This window comes from Cyprinodon variegatus, unplaced genomic scaffold, assembly GCF_000732505.1.
Source record: "Cyprinodon variegatus isolate N-32 unplaced genomic scaffold, C_variegatus-1.0 Scaffold122, whole genome shotgun sequence".
Lineage (NCBI taxonomy): Eukaryota > Metazoa > Chordata > Actinopteri > Cyprinodontiformes > Cyprinodontidae > Cyprinodon > Cyprinodon variegatus.
This window is the reverse complement of record NW_015150575.1, coordinates 273,447-290,438: the sequence shown is the minus strand read 5'-3', so window position 1 is coordinate 290,438 and position 16,992 is coordinate 273,447. Positions and strand designations below refer to the sequence as shown.

The window sequence follows — 16,992 nt, the reverse complement described above, 5'->3', positions numbered from 1 at the left end:
TCCAATATATTTTATTGAATTTTCTCTTTTTTAATACACCTAAACTTACAGACAACAAACTTAACCTTTTAACATGTACTTATACACACATTCACTCATGCATTCACCATTTAATCCAGCATTTGTCTAGTTCCAAAAATATACAAAGCCCTTTAGATTAAGGCAGAGACATAAAAAAGAAAAAAAGGGGGAAATATATGAATAAAATTGTAGTCCAGACATCCATTCAAAAATCAATAAGCTCCACTTTCAGTCCCTACAATCCTCATATATGGCTCACATAGATTCCTGTCCTGTTGTTTGCCCTTTGCAATATATGTCAGTTTTTCCAGTCTGAGTGAACTTGCAACTTCTTTTCTCCCATGAAGGGGGGTTTCATGCTCCTCCAGCATAGTGCAGCAGATCTTCTGGCTTGAAGAAGTCCATAGTCTATCAATGTAGCTATCCTCTGCGATTGTTTAAGTTCTATTGGATATATTCCAAGAACACAGATTTTAAACTCTAATGGGACTTTTACTTTAAGCAATTCAGATAGACACCTAATTACATCCTTCCAAAGCTTCAGGACTTTAGGACATACCCACAAACGATGGAGAAGAGTTCCTTTTTCAGATAAATTTGGTCCAAGTATCTGGAATATCACTATGATATGATGAAGCCTAACTGGTGTTATTTAGGTTCTCATAAGACATTTATATTGCAGAAGTTTTTATTGTTTGTTTTTGTGCTTTTAAACATGCCTGATTCTTCTTTCCCTTTTAAGCCCCCAACACTTACTTCTTCTATTTTTGTTAAGGGTGGAATGTCAACGATTCGTTTCAGTTTTGATGTTATATAGTTTTTCAATTGCAAGTATCGAAAAAAAAATGTTTTGGGGGTATTAAATACCTTTTACATAACTGATCGAAAGTAAGCATCCTGACATCAGCATATAGGTCTTTCATTTTCTGAAAACCTTTGGTTTTCCATAGTTTAAATCATCCATCATTTTTCCCTGGAGTGAACTTTTTATTACCCCATATAGGGGTAAATTGTGATATCTCTGGACGGTGACCTGCATGTTTATGTGCTGAATACCAAGTTATAATTGTATTTTTTAAGAAAAGATTCTTTATGTTTTTTTTGTTTTTGTTTTTTGTAGTTTCCTTATATCCAAAGAATATAAAAAGGTGCTTAAGGGGAAATCTGGTGCAGGTTGCTGTTCAATGTCTACCTAAGCTGGAGGTGTCCTCAGATTAAAGTAATGAGTAGCTGATGTTATAATACCATCTGATATGGTGCATTTTTTTGTAAAACACATTTCTTCTTTAGTACAGTTACTCGTGGATGGGGCAGTAGACAAAGAAATATGGAAGAGTAGCAATATGTCATTATCATGTTATTCACCAAATAGTACAACGTTATTCCTAAAATTACAATTTCAACAAAAAGTTGGTCAAGTTCATGTAAATGAGGACATATAATTTGTTACCATATGGCTCTATCTCAGCAAATGTAACTTTGCAAAGTAAGAATAAAATTAGAATAACTTTGTGCGCTAACACTTAGTGTTAGCGCACAAAGTAAGCGTAATATGTACGGCAAACCCAGCTGACTTATTAATAACCTTACAAATGATAATTTTACTGTTTCATTCAGGTGAGCCCGTTTTAACCAAAGCTTTATTTACATTATTCAACAAATGCTGATACTTCAAAAAAAAAAAATTACGAACTTTATGACTTTTTTTAATCAGAAAATACAGTTTTTATATCACAAATCTATAAACTTAATGGTACAAAGTAGCATGAACTTCAAAACAAACAAAGCAGATTACCTGCAGTACTAAAGACCAGCACATGTTGGAGTTAAAAAAAACCTTATATCACAGTTTGAGAAAAAACATACTACAGGATTGTTTTTAAAGAGATTTTGTTCTTTTTTTATACTCTTGGTCAATGACCACCAAGACTGACACTAAAAACTAAAACTAGTTCTTTGTTAGTTATTATCATTATTATGATTTTACTTTTTCTGGACATTTTATTTGTTATACGGCTGATGTTGCATTGATTATATTCCCCTATTTGAATAAAGCAACAAAAAGCCCAATATAAAAACACTTTGCCTTTGATGCCAAGCAGAAGTCCATCCTAGATTGCACAATTATAATCCAGCCTGCTTTCATCAGACTCTGACTCTCAGACGTGAGGGTACAAAAGGGTAAAAACACAATAGTCCCAGTGTGCTTGACTTCCCATAACAGCTGTTTGAATATTTATGAGTAGGATGTCATAAGGTAGCATGTCATGACTTCAATGTAACCAAAAAATCTCTTTCATTGTGATGATTCAGAATCAGAGAAGTTCTTTGAATGGTTTCAAAGACAGAATCAAACTTCCTTCATCTTCTGTCAAATGGACATTTAACCTCCCATTTATGTTTCCCTTATGTTTGCGGATATGCTTTTCTTTTCCAATTGATCTATGTTGGAAGGAAAATATCTGGTACTTATATTTATTGGTTCTAACCCAAAAAAGCGAGGAGAAATTAAAACTGTAAGGTAAATCTATATTTAAATCTTGAGACGCTGAAATACAGTTAGGTGACGTATTAACATAAGAGTTCTGAAAATAATATTGTGTTTATCAGATCAGCAGTTTCAGTGATAAAGAATGAAGACTATTGCTCATACAGACGCCCCCCTCAAATGTTTTATTTGTCCAAATGATTGTTTGCTTCAAATTGCATTAGGTCCCTGATTAAGTACTTAGAAGATTGTGATATCAGAGGTATCACATGTCGTGCACAAAGCCCTGAAAGTGGCCCAGTGTGTGAGCAGACCAGGTGTTACTGCAGCTTTTGTCATGGTGTTGACCTGTAATGACTTTTGCCTGGTCATCTTTGTACCTCCTTCTGTGTGTTTACTTATTTTTCATCTCTTGCATAATGTCACTGTTGTGTGGTTAGTGCATTAGTCACTGCTTACAGATACTAGCTTGCTCAAACAACAATCAACAAAAAAAACATTAAGGCAGGATGAGAAAACATGAATATTAGCCATTATGATCCTTCTGTTGTGGCTCAGAGTTTGTTTCAGCTTGGCATATTTTTGGGAGTTACATTGCAAAAAACTTAAATGTAAATACGTAATTTTTTCTTAAAATAAGTGAAATTTTTCTTGAATTGAGGAGCAAAGTGAGACACTTTGCCAATATAACAAGACAATTTACATTTAAAATAAGAAAAAAAAAATTGCATTGTTTTATTTCAAGTGAATATTATCTAATTATCTTATTTTAAGAGTAAAAATACTCATCCCATTGTCAAATAATCTTATTTCCCTGCTCAAATTACAAGCAAATACACTTAACTTAAGACATTTGACTTATTTCTCGATTGTTTTTGCAGTCTAAATGATAGAAGTATAAAAACCTGCTTTTTGATGAATGTATAATGCATTTATTTAAGCTTTGGAGGAAATTACTTACTAGATATTTTTGAGTACAGCAGATGAACTTATTGTCACAAATAATTCAATATAAAGCAATACATTTTTGTCTTCAAAAAATTTGGTGCCATAAATCAAAATGTTTTTCTCTATTTTTGTTGTAGATCTTACATTGCTTTACTGTAATTTACAGGCTGTGTTGCTGAGATCAAATAGTCTCTGCTGACTTTACTTGTATGTATGTAATGATATTCAGCATAGCACTCAAAAGCAATAAAACAGTTTTTTTTTGCATTTCCACAAATAATTCTAAGTTAATCCTGTAAAGGTTAGCTAAAAAGTAAATTTATAGGAAGAACATGTATGAAAAAAAAATCTGTAACTAAAGAAAAACTTATTTAAGCATCTGATTTCAGACCTGCCATGAGCTTCTGTTCAACATATGAGCTCGAAAAAGATTAGTTTCCCAGAAGGATTTTCCTGATGCTTTACTGGTTTTTGGACTTGAGCTGACGTCACTGATTACAGGGGAGATTGCAAAAGAAAAAAATCCATCTCATTGTACAAAGGTCTCAATCAATGAGTACAACTATGTTACACAACACTTTATATACACACTGTGGTGCAGTGAGGGCTTTCCCCAATACTCTGAGGTATGATAATGAAAATAGGAAACAACCAGAGAATTACAAATCTTAATATTTCTCCAAAACGTATTAATAAACTAGCAACAAAACTAGAGTAGCCTAAAAACATTTACATTAACTACTCCTTCCCAGCAAAAAACAGGAATATTTTTTAAATGAATTTTATGTGGATACTAGGTTAAAACCTTCTTTAGTTACTCTATTTAAAAAAGACATCCTGAGTTATTTTCTCATCTTCTGGCATTAAATTTGACAGTTACCGTTTTGGGTCATTTAGGACCACCAAAGCTATTTTGTATAAATGTATTAATAATAAAAGTGAACATCCTTTGGGCTGTCACTTTCTACTACGGTATGTTTGAATGAAGAACTCATATATTTCCCTATTATTGAGTGCAAGTAGAGTGTACTTACCGTAATAGAGTGCTTAGCAAACTGACCTGGCCTTGGGTAAAGAGGACACCCCCCTCGCCCCATCCACCACCACCAGCGGCAGCCTTGGGGATTGTTTCAGTTCAACCTGGGGTTGAAGGGTTATCAAGGGTACATACTTTATTTGAGTTCATGCCACAGGATCTCAGTTGGATTCAAGTCGATACTTTCACTAAGCCAGCATATAAGATGTATTTTGAACCATTCATAGTTTGAATTACCGGTCCAGTTATGAATTGGTTAGCCAGCCATTTACAGATGGGAAGCACCAAAGCTGCCCCAGATCATTTTGCCTGCTGTGGAGTAAAAAAAAATGTTGAGGTATGACTGTTCTTAGCCTCACAGGCTCCAAACGGAGGTCATGAGAGACAAGAATGAGTTACACAGCCTCCTTCATGGCATGAAGGGGAGGACGGTTGATTTGAGGAGATCCATCTGGCCGGTGAAAGATATATTAACCCAGCACGGAATGACCCTGATGAACTCAAGTAGTTTTGCTTTAATGTTCAAGAGTGAGAAAGTTTTTTATTTAGGGGTAGGGTTTGTTACCCTGGGGGGAATGTGTGTGTTGGGAAATTGTAAGGTATAAATGTATATGCTGAGGATGCAGAGCTCTCCGTCTGAGGGCGTTAAATAAATTTGAACCTTATTTCTTGCAAGAAATGCCTCTGCTTCAGCTTCCGAACTTACACACCACAGCCATGTTTTCGCTAAATAATTTGTTTTATATAATATAGGTGATGTTTTATTTTTTTATTTATTTATTTGGAGTGGATTTACAACTGTAAATTTTTCTCATGACGCCATTTTCATCCTGTTTTTCCTTTGTTGAACCATGAACTCTGACCTTAAGATTTTGTTCTGGGTCTTTTGAAACCTCCTGGATGAGTAATTGGAGAAGGGGTCTAAAGAAAGGTGTTGCTGCAGGTTTTCTTTCCAACCAAACAATAGCACACCAGACTCCAGTCATCTCATCAAATGAGTCCTATCTGAACATGATGACTTAATGACATGAATGGAGTCTGGTGTGCTATTGTTTGGTTGGAAGAAAACCTGCTGCCACACGGCCCTTTCTGGAACCGGTTTGAGACCCCTGAGGAGGGTCTAGAACAGGCATGCCCAAAGTTGCTTCTAAAGGGCCGCTGTCCTGTGGGTTAAGCAAGGAGGGAAACCTCTAAAACCTGCAAGACCTCAGTCTTTGAGGGCAGGACTGTCTACCCTTTGTCTAGGATTTCTCCTTCTTGGAAAAATGTTGCTCAATGTGTTTCAGTTGTCTTAAAGCCAAAGAAGTTTGTTTTTCCAGACTGATGAATATTAATGACTGTGTTTTTACCTGAAAGTTTGGTTTTAATTTGTGCTTTTTTTGGTAATTGTCAACTTCCTGCAGTCAGGTAGGTTCTATTTCATTTATTCAAAATAACAGAGTAAGACTAGAAATGGGTATTTGTGATGAGATCTTACTCACCTCTCCAAAGAATGCACTTTAAAAAGCTAAATTAATTTGGTATAGTGGTTTCATAAATTTTTTTATTTTTTTATTTTTTACCTCTTAATAAAATAAATTATCATTTTAAAACTAGATTTGTGTTCAAGATTGTTACCTTTGTTGTTGAAATGTGTTTTGGGCGATAAAAAGTAAAAACAAAAGAAGCTGGTGGTTAGAATAACACTTTTAGCTTTTTATATCATGCATAGCTTAATTTTAACTTTATGTTGTAGCAGACGTACTTATTTGTTACAATAAAAACTTAGCATATGATTTCACTTTGAAAATGCAAACAAAATTTTCATAACTCATAGCAACAGAAAGGTACACACTTAGGTGCACGTGAGATGAAAGGATGGCTGAAATCACTCATGAAGAGCATTTGTTTGATGGTAAAGCTGCGTCACCAATTCAGGGCGTGTTCCTCACAGCGAGGTCTATATAGTTTTGTGATGCTTGATCCTGAATACACAACACATCCTTGCACCCAATCGTAGCTCTGCTAAGGGGGGACTCTTCTCCGAACATGCAGGCTGAGGAATACAACCGCAGAGGTAATTGCAGATTCTTTTACTCCTCAGAGACAGCTTGACTTGACTAAACTAGACTTTGCACAAAATGAAAAAACAAACAGATTTAAACAAATAGGCATCAATATGACCATGATCTATTCAATGCGCAGGTAAGGAGCTGGTGGACTATATCACCAAGTACCTGAGCTCCATCAGGGAGAGGAGGGTCATCCCTGATGTGAAGCCAGGCTACATGAGAGAGCTGCTTCCTGAAGCTGCGCCAACTGAACCGGAGGACTGGGAGAGCATCTTCAATGACATTGAAAAAGTCATCATGCCTGGGGTAAAATATTGCCACCCCACCCCACTCCTGCATTCTATCGGCAAACAAAAAAAAAAGTATATTTAATAAAGTTCAGCCATTCGACTATTTCCATCTGCTCTTATCCAGGTGGTTCATTGGCAAAGCCCTCATATGCACGCCTACTACCCCAGTCTGACTTCGTGGCCCTCCATGTTAGGGGACATGTTGGCTGATGCCATCAACTGCGTAGGATTCACATGGGTAAGTCTGCAAAACACTGTAGAAGACTAAAAGTGTTAATTTTATAACTCACATTTCTGTTTTTTCTGGAAACACAGGCCTCCAGCCCAGCCTGCACAGAGCTAGAAATGAATGTGATGGACTGGTTGTGTAAAGCGCTGGGGCTTCCCTTGTTTTTTCTTCATTATCACCCTGACAGCAGAGGTGGAGGCCTGCTGCAGGTTTGCAACAGCATTTTCTGTTTTTAACCCTCTGCTTTAGCCTGAAGCTGATTACCTTTCCCTTTAATCTAACAACACTTAGAGCACAGTAAGTGAGGGGACTCTAGTTGCTCTCCTGGCTGCCAGGAAAGACAAAATACTGCAGCTGAAGGCTGAGCTGGACCAGGAAGTGGACGACTCGGTTCTCAACTCCACACTGGTGGCATACGCTTCAGATCAGGTCAGTGTCCCTGGCTCTCCATTACAAACTGTCCCGTCAAACAACTGAGACAAGCCAGGGTTTGATTTGCTCTTACAGGCCCATTCGTCTGTGGAGAAGGCAGGTCTGATCGCTCTGGTGAAGATTAGGTTTCTTCCAGCTGATGAGAAGCTGTCTCTGAGGGGAGACACTCTGAAGCAAGCCATTCAAGAGGACCGGAGGAGGGGCCTTGTTCCATTCATGGTAGCCATGTTTGAAATGTTTTGTGTAGAGGAAAATCAATGATGTATTATGTTTTTGCACTTATTGTGTGCCTTAAGCTATTCTTATCATAAGTTATTCAATTCAAGGGTTATAGTTATAGTTTTATAGCCATTTAGCTTTTAGTAAAATAAATATATATAAATAAATAATATTTTTTTAATATTCTTAGGATCTTCATATGAATTTTTGTACATTAAATTTATGTGATTGCTTTAAAATGTGAAACCAACAACCAGCAAATAACAAAAACTTATTATTGCCACAATGTATTTTATTGTTACATGACATATAACCACATCTGTTTGAGAAAAGCAACATATTGCAGACTGTTAGTGCGTTAAAGCAGCCAGGAAATCTAAAAAGCTCCACTTTAAAAGTTTACTTTTCTGATAGAAAATGAGATAATTAAAAACTAGAGAGCCTTCTAAAGTTAAACATCTACAAGACCAAATATGGGGTCCATTGATTGAGGCTTCACATTAATCCAGTAGACACACACACACACACACATATATATGTATATACCACTGTTAAGAGGACACCTATGAAACCTGAACATTGTTTATATTTTACTGATAATTCATTAAGTTTCTGTTAAGTCTTTTAGGTGAATCAAGAAGTTTTGCTTTCACAGTTCTTGTCAGGAATTTGGGAAGGCTAATCTTTTAAAGCAAGAGAACAAGCAGCAACAATCCTTCCAGGGAGAAATCATCAGCAAGGAATAATTAGTTTTACTTATTTATTTTGATCTGAAATGTTTATTATACAAAAAACTGACATACAGACACAAATAGTTTTACAGAAATAAGGATAAAGAACCAGGATTTAAGAGATTCAGAAAGCAGCAATGTAATGGTACCAATGAGGTAAATTCATTGCACTGAACGACCACATGACAGCTGTGGTTTGGTTCTCTCCTGTTCAGCTGTGTTCGACTCTAGGAACGACAGGAGTGTGTGCATTTGACAAGCTCTCTGAACTGGGACCAATCTGTAAGTCTCCAAACTTTTACTTCTATACATTTGTTCCTCCAGATAAGTTATTTATAAAACAGAATTTCTCAAAATGTTGTTTGTAAATTGTGTGCACTAGCAGGAATAAAATCCTTTATATTACAGGTAAAGAAGAGGGACTCTGGCTTCATGTTGATGCTGCGTATGCTGGCTCCGCCTACTTTTGTCCAGAATTACGCTGGTCTCTAAACGGCATTGAGTTTGCACAGTCTTTTGTTTTTAACCCCTCAAAGTGGATGATGGTTCACTTTGACTGCACAGCTTTCTGGTGGGTCATGGCATTATTTCACCTCACAGAATCAAAAAACATAAATCTGTTCTAAAAAATTATTTAAATGTTTGTATAAAGGTTCTCTGATAAAGATTAATTAAAGATAACTGATTTTTAGGGTAAAGGATAAATATAAGCTCCAGCAGACCTTCAGTGTTGATCCTGTTTACCTCAGACATGAAAACTCACGGGCAGCCACAGACTTTATGGTACAGGACTCATCCATTCAATAAAAAAAATAAAATAAAAAAAAGCTTATTTACATAATCAAAAGTTCAAAAACTTCTTCACCCAGTAACATCTCTTTATCCCCCGATGCCCAGCACTGGCAAATTCCTCTCAGCCGACGTTTTCGATCTCTGAAGCTTTGGTTCGTCATGCGTTCCTTCGGGCTGAAAAAGCTCCAAGCTCATATCAGACATGCAAGTGAATTTACCTCTTCGACTGTCAATTTCTATATCAAATTAAATATTTTAAAGTAGCAACCTAACAAAGTTTTAAGAGTATCTTTTTTTTTCTGTTTTAGGGAATTAAGATGGCGAAGCTCTTGGAGTCTAAAATAAGGAGCAACCCAAACTTTGAGGTTCCTGCTGAGACACATCTTGGCCTGGTGGTTTTCTGTCTGAAAGTAGGCAACACAACTTTTAACCATAAATATATCTTAAGCTATGTTTTACGCTTTGCATGGAGTAACATATCCAATGTTAATTTTTGCTGAGATTTACAAAATAAATGTCACAATCTCACATATATCGGTTAACAAGAAAAGGGCTGAAACTAGTTTAAAGTCAATTAAAAAAGATTTAGCTCTTCTGCTACTTCTGATAATTGGAACTATTCCAGGCAGGAAACATTGTGACTCAGGAGCTGCTGAGGAGACTGACCCGTTCCGGCACCATGTACCTCATCCCTGCAGAAATCCACACAAAACGCATCATTCGATTCACAGTGACTTCCCAGTTCACCACAGAGGATGACATTGTAAAGGACTGGGCCTTTATTTCTAAAACTGCTAGTGCTCTTCTTGCTGAGAAGGAAAGTTTTAATAACGCTGAACAGCTCGGATCAGATGAGGAAAAGGCAACAGCAAAGGAAGATGGCATAGAGCCTCATTTGGATGTCATGGCTGATGAAAAAGAAGACATGGTCACCCAGCTGGAAAAAGCTAACGTAGACCTGTGGATTGACAAAGCCTGGAATCGACCTAGGCGACCGATGCGCTCTCTTAGCTGCAACAGTGAACCACTGCCTTACTGGGCGCTGTTTAGCTTTGATTGTGAATCATTGCCTTGTCTTAAAGACGGATCAGACGGCCTCCCTCCGCCATCACCGACAGATTCTATGATTAAAGAGGTGCCTTCAAATCTTCCGGGGAAGCAGGTCCTGAAAAAGCTTACAAAGTTTTACAGTGTTCCCAGTTTCTGCAACCAATGGGCCCAGTGCAGCCGGCACCAGCTGACCTGCCCTCTGAAGGTCTCACACAGTGGTCAGAAGCTTTTATCCTCCACCTGCAGGAGAATTAACTGCACACACTCATCCCCTGCTACAAACACAGCATCTTCCACCTCTCCACTGGAAAGTCCCAGGTGTCTTAAAAACTCTCAAATCGATGAACAATAATTTAAAGTTGACTTAAAGTCGCATATGTCAACAAAATAGCTTTTTTTTTCTTTTAATAATCATCAACCATAAAAGCTACTAATTTTTCATTGTTTTTGTTTCATCATGGCTTTCCTCTGTACTTATGGATGGAGCCTTTACTGCTTTTAAATGAGAAAGGTTTTTATAGAAAGTACCTCTAGCTCATTTGTTTAGTGTTTAGCCTTTTCTTTTAATTTACACTAGCTAGGATAAAGCTTTTGCTGCTTTGTGTACTTTTTGTTCCACAGAAAGCATTTTCATTGATTTTGTGTCCAGCTGTGTGTCTTATTGGAAAAGAGTTAGTTAGTGAGCTACTGTTTCCATTACCTATGTCTTCATTTTTTATTTTCTTTTATGGACAATTTTCATTCAAAAATGACCTCCTGGTTCAGCAAGTCGCCATAGAAAGATGCTCATATCGTGTCTGGTTCTGTTGAATGTATCTTTAACTGTTTGGTCCTAATAATTGCTTTGAGATGGAACTGTTGTAAATTGGTGAAATAAATAAAACTACAACAATAATAACACAGGAAGTCATTTTATCCAAGAAATGTTAATACGTTTAAATGATAAAAAAGATACCTATGAAATATTCCCCTATGACATATTTCCTTTCATCGTGTGCATTTTGTAAACACGCTCAATGTACAAGTCATTGCATCTGGATTACTCTGCATCCTTTATTACTAAAAGTGTAAAAAAATTAGATACATTGATTAGTAACGTAATCAAACTTCTTCAGAGCTTAATTTTTCCCACTGTGATGGCAGTGAATATCTCTGGAGTCATAGGTACGTAGCCTTTTCCATCCTCCAGGAAAAACAAAGGGTCCATGATGATTTCAGGGTTGAAACTCTCATTAGTCAGCTTCACCTTCAGCTGCTTATATGTTCCATTCACTTCCACAGCATCCTGTGCCAGAAAGCAGCAGTTTCCTTGTTATTCGGAAAAAATGTTGTTGGATTTTTCTAATATTTTGCTTTCTTTTAACATTAACTTACCTGAATGCGTATGAACCGTGGTCTTGCATAGCTGGGCAGGTAGTTTTTGACATGTTGATACATAGCTTCACAATCAAAGTCCATATTTTCTTTAAGCTTCAGTGCCGCCATTCCAATCCTTCCTTCATGCCCTAATCAGCCACAGTCAACATAAAAAGACAACTCATTTAAATAAATACATAATTGCTCAATTATTTTTCCTAAATATTAACAATGTTTAAAAAATATATTTTTTCAAATAGTTTTTCTGAGTTGCATGTCCACAATAATAAATAACTAATGGACATGTAGAAATTCTTCGAAATAGATCAGATTTCATAAGATGACCTATTTTGGTCGGAAAATCAATCTTTGCAAATAAAATGGTTAATTTCTATTTACAAAGCTCTAAAAACGTCTCACTGCCGAAACGATTACCTGGTACCCTCACACCGTAAACATTAGCCTCGTCAACGAAATCCATGGCCAGTAAATGATCAGCCACCTCTGTGGTTGCCACATTTTCTCCTTTCCACCTGTCCAAGATAAAAAGAAACAGTCAGAGCAGATGAAGAAAACAGATTACATTTATTTCTAAAATAGCAGAACTTGGTAGGTTAGATAAAAAATTTGTAACATGCCATATTATCAGTATACTTGGAAATCATACACTTTAAACAATGATGGACAACTCCAGTCCTGGAGTCTAGGGATCCTAACACTTTTAGAGGTGTCCCTGTCCCAACACACCTGAATCAAATAATTAGAAAATCTCTGGAGAACCAGCATACTAAGGACTCTTTTCTGCCATTTGATTCAGATGTGCCTGACCAAAAACACAGCTTAAAGTTGCAGGACACAAGCTTTAAAGCTGTCATTCCCTGACTTATAGCTCTGTAGGTTTAGGCTTGGTTCTGATACGGATATTATTTAACCTGTATACCAATTTGCATCACTTTCACATTAGATTATTTTGTGGTATAAATGCCTTGAGAGTTAAAACAAAATGGCAGAAAAATGATATTATTTATGATGATCTTGTAAACACCTTGTAGGAGTTTCATTGTCGTCATTTCCTATAAGCATCTTTAAAAAGGGGATAGGTGGCCTCGTGGTTAGAGCAGAGCGCGTGTGCTCTGAGAAGGGAGCAAGAACCCAGTTTGATCCCCACAGACTGGACTCCGGGTGCCTCAACAAGACCCTTAACCCCTGATTTCTCCCCAGGCGCTGCACAGTTCCAGCCCACTGCTCCCCAAGGGGATAAAATGCAGAAGTGAATTTCTCCATTGTGAGATCAATGATGTTCAATTATCATTTTTAAAAGGCCAGACAGAATAACTTGGTCCAGCAAAGAAAATACCCACAGACTATATTCTATGACTTATTAAATTATACTTCCAATTTACAGTATTCCTCTATGTATCCCAAGAAGGAATCAGAATTTTTCCTCAGTCAAACAAACTCTGCCTATAGTTGAAATTTTCTGATTGACTTTCTCTTCCTCACACAAAATGTCAGACAGTATTCAGACAAGAAACTATGCACCAAACTCATCAAATAGCCATATAGTGGAAGTATTTGATCACTGATTAAAAACGTTTTTTTTACATTTTCCAAAACAGCTTTTGCCCACTGCTTTATACAACAAAATTGCGGTGAAATCTTTAAATCATGTCACTGACTCCACATCACACTGATAACACCAAACCAAAATTCAGCATATTTGCATACACATATCTAATCCTCTGAACTTCCATATCAATGCGTTTTTTTGCACCATATTTTTTTTCTTCCACACTGTTTACATTTGATCACTGCTGCACTTTAAGGAATGGAAACCTTCTGAAAGCTGTACAGAACAAAATTTCATTTTGTATACACTTCTGTGAATAAAAAATGACAATAAAAGTTGTCTAAGTCTAAGTCAGATTTTCTGGATCCACTGACAGCCATATCTTAACCCATTGAAGTGTCTGACGATTAGTTGTTAATCTTTGGTTCCTCTGTATAATGCAAAGCTGTGCAGAATCAAAGTACAAAAGAAAAACAGAAACATTTATAAATATATTAAGATGGAGTGATGCAACTTTAAAGATCCCCAAACCATTCATGTATTCTATGAAGATGACCACACACATTAAAGAGCTCTATAATGCAAACAGGAGATTAGTGACATGGTTAACTGAAAAGCATCTGCAAGGGACTGCATATTTTTGAAGGATTTGCTTTTTTGCTGCTTTTATATTGACTAGAATTCAGCACAACTAAGGGTTTTATTTGTTTTCTTTCATGCAAAAATGGATAAGGAATATAAATAGCAACGTTAGAGAACCCAAATCAAAAGGATCCAGAATGTCACTTTAAGAAAATCCTAAATTGAAAATCATGAACATGCATGATACTTTAGGCCAAACACTAGAATCTACTTATACAGGTTTATTCCATCACTATATAGAGGCTAACTGGTCTTGATGGCTGGCTTAATTGCTCATTTCATTCACCTGTCTAGCTCTGCCCAGTTCCCCATCACTCATCAGATTCATCTGTTCCTTCTATCTATTTAAAAAGCCTGTTTCCAGTCATTGGTGCCAGATTATTCTTGAGTGTTTGGTGTTCAGAGTTCTCCAGCTTTACCATAGTGTTCTGATTGTCTGATCCTGATTCGTTTCTGTATTTTGATCTTTGAGCCTGCCTGCCCCTGTCTGATTAGTTTGCCTGACCTTCTTCAAACTCCTGTTGGATTCTTCTGAGGACTGAACCCAGATCTACCTCTTGACTTTGCACTTTGGATTATCCAACCTTCCTGCGTCAGCTCGAAAATGGTCTTCTGTCTGCAGCCTTCTACACTTTTCCGTCTGGAACTCTCTGGCAGCATCCCTGCGTTTGTACAGTTCGACCAGCTGAAATCATCCTCGTTCTCTGGACACGGACTAAACTGTCAAACCAGGTTAGTGACTCGCGCGTTCATAATTATCCTCAGATTTTATTGTCATTACTAACCTATGTTTCTCTGTAATAGAAGACCCTGCTTCTGACGCCCCAGCCACTGCAGAATCTATGTCTTGTTTTAATAAACACTTTTTAAGTAATCCACTATTCGTCTTGCCTGAATTCTGGGGACTACCTTCTGAGTTTTTACATAAATGTGTGACACCTTGTTGGATTTCTCCAGTTTTTGCCATCTACTGACCTAAAAGTGTCTCCAATGCGGTCCTGAAAGTAGATAAATCCCTCGTGGTCTATCCTTAAGAGGTCACCGCTGTTAAAGTAGAGGTCTCCTCGCTCGAAGACGTCTCTCAGTTTCTTCTTCTCTGTTTGCTGTTTGTTCTTGGCATAGCCATAAAAGGGTGTTCTCTCTTTAATCTTCGCCACCAGCAAACCAGTTTCCCCTTCAAATTAGAGAGACAAACTTCAGCTTTGAAAGAGAAGAAATATTACTTTAAATTTCAATGTGAATGACTAACCTTTAGGGACTTCAATACAGAATCCTTTGGAGTTTCTGACTGGCTCTTCTTTTTCTGTGTCATACCTTATAAGGGCATATGGACATGATAGCTGAAAATAAATTGGAGATTGAGATTAATGTAAAGAAATGAGTGATTTCAGAGCATTATGAATGTAAACTCCAAAAATTGCAAATTACTATGCTAATTATGATTCTCTTACTTTGTAGAGAAAATGTTCTCTGCCGATGGCTCCAGCTTTTCCAACATAATTAAAGAAACCAATATTTGATTCCGTTGCCCCGTAGCATTCTAAGATACCAATGTTCCCGAATCGCTCCTGGAAATCAGCCCAGGTGTCTGGCCTTATCCCGTTTCCAATAGCCAGCCTCACTTTATGATCCTTGTCATTGTCTTTCTAAGCAGAAGGTGAAGAAGAGATTACACAAGCATAAAAAACATTTATGAGCCATGTATTACTCTAAGGCAAGAGCATTGTTATATATAGACATTTAAGAGGCTAACAAAACTGATCCCCATTCAGCTTTAGCATGTCCTATGAACAAATCAAGAACCAAATCCAAACAAACATAAAAAAGAATCTGAATTCTAAAAACATCTGTCTTTGTTTTTTTTTACTTTTATTTTTCTACATATAGTTCATACTCTTTAGATTATTATTATTTTTTTTTTTTAAGTAATTTAAGAAACCAGTCATTAGTTGAAAACTCACAAATGAAAAGTTTTTACAGCATAGCTAAGCTTAACAGCCCCTTTGCTTCTTCAGTTTAGAGATTTTTGCATTAATGAAATATTAAAGTTACAACTGTTTTTTTCTAATCTTGCTGTAAATCTAAATGTTTAAAAATATTTAAGATGAAATCAGTTTCTATTGGCATATTTTGACACATTAATAATATTCTTCCAAAAGGTAACACTTCTGTTAATTCAATGGATATTATAATGCCATCCTTTCGCCAATCAGCCCTTACGCACTCTGACCAAAACGGGTAGATGTCATAATCAGCATAACTTACGTTTTTTTTTTTTTTTTGGTGCAATTTTTTTAGTGTGTGTGTTTTGTTTTTTTTATCCTGTCAGATTCAAATGAGTAAATTCATTAGCTATTCCAGCCCTTGTGACCCAGATGAACTGCATCAACTCAATCACATTCACCTTGTTCACATTTTGCTGATCACATCACCATCGATCATGAGTTGGCTTATAATTTTGTAACTCCTTGTCCAGTTACTTACTTTACCTTCTAAGCCAATTTACTCATCTTATTGTGCTTTAACCATTTCCTAATGCTCATCAGTTCCTTTCATATCTTTCCATTGTTTTTGTGATTTCCTTCCATTGTTAGACTCTTGTTCAACTGTCTCCGCTTGGATCCAAATCAACCACTATGTAAGACTACAGCATGACCAAATGTCTGGACATCACTCCTTGGCTTCAATGCCTTCCCTTGCAATAGACTTAATTAGCCTTTAGCAGTAAAATACAAAAAATACAATGCTAAGAACCATAACCTTTAATAGTGGGGTGCAGCAGGGATGTGTACTCAGTCCCTTTCTTGTCTTAAAGAAAAGGGCTACTAATTTATTTAATATCAATACTACTGATGATAATCATATCTAAAATAATATCTGAACATTTTAAGAGAACCTTCAAGGTGCTGCGGATGTGAGAAAGTAATCAATAAATCTAATATCTAAGTACTAAACCTATTAACTGTCGACACGCACTGCAGCATTACTGCCTTAAAGTATTTGCAAGAACTGGCAATGAGTCTTAGACACTGCTGTGGGTGAATCTTTTGCCAACCCTTCTTTGCAGAGTTGTTTTAATTCAACCATGTTTATGGTCCTGCTGGAGTCACAATTATGTTTTAATGCAGGCCTTGTCT

At 36.6% G+C, this 16,992-nt stretch overlaps 2 protein-coding genes across 2 annotated transcripts in view; one reads left to right on the top strand and one right to left on the bottom strand.

Moving 5' to 3' along the window:
* Positions 1–5,801: 5,801 nt before the first annotated feature.
* Positions 5,802–11,030, top strand: hdc (histidine decarboxylase). Its single transcript, XM_015375596.1, has 13 exons — positions 5,802–5,900; positions 6,493–6,549; positions 6,678–6,850; positions 6,959–7,072; positions 7,150–7,272; positions 7,355–7,492; positions 7,571–7,714; positions 8,661–8,727; positions 8,854–9,016; positions 9,138–9,228; positions 9,343–9,441; positions 9,546–9,647; positions 9,863–11,030. Exons 2-13 carry the CDS (start codon positions 6,522–6,524, stop codon positions 10,637–10,639), a joined length of 2,019 nt encoding a protein of 672 aa, XP_015231082.1. The 5' UTR covers positions 5,802–5,900; positions 6,493–6,521; the 3' UTR covers positions 10,640–11,030.
* A 193-nt stretch (positions 11,031–11,223) lies between these two features.
* slc27a2 (solute carrier family 27 (fatty acid transporter), member 2) overlaps positions 11,224–16,992 on the bottom strand; it is a 13,730-nt gene continuing 7,961 nt past the window's right edge. The window contains exons 5-10 of the mRNA XM_015375595.1: positions 15,307–15,501; positions 15,105–15,195; positions 14,831–15,029; positions 12,079–12,176; positions 11,662–11,792; positions 11,224–11,572 (exon numbers count right to left, since the gene is read on the bottom strand). Coding sequence (XP_015231081.1) covers positions 11,399–11,572; positions 11,662–11,792; positions 12,079–12,176; positions 14,831–15,029; positions 15,105–15,195; positions 15,307–15,501 — 888 coding nt within the window. The 3' untranslated portion in view covers positions 11,224–11,398. The remainder of the gene's footprint in view (positions 11,573–11,661; positions 11,793–12,078; positions 12,177–14,830; positions 15,030–15,104; positions 15,196–15,306; positions 15,502–16,992) is intronic.

Bases quoted from the DNA above. Each gene is read 5' to 3' on its own strand.
- hdc (XM_015375596.1), top strand. From the start codon at position 6,522: ATGCAGGCTGAGGAATACAACCGCAGAG. The intron at 6,550-6,677 runs GTAATTGCAGAT...TTCAATGCGCAG, and splicing joins TGAGGAATACAACCGCAGAG to GTAAGGAGCTGGTGGACTAT. The intron at 7,715-8,660 runs GTAGCCATGTTT...TCTCCTGTTCAG, and splicing joins GGGGCCTTGTTCCATTCATG to CTGTGTTCGACTCTAGGAAC.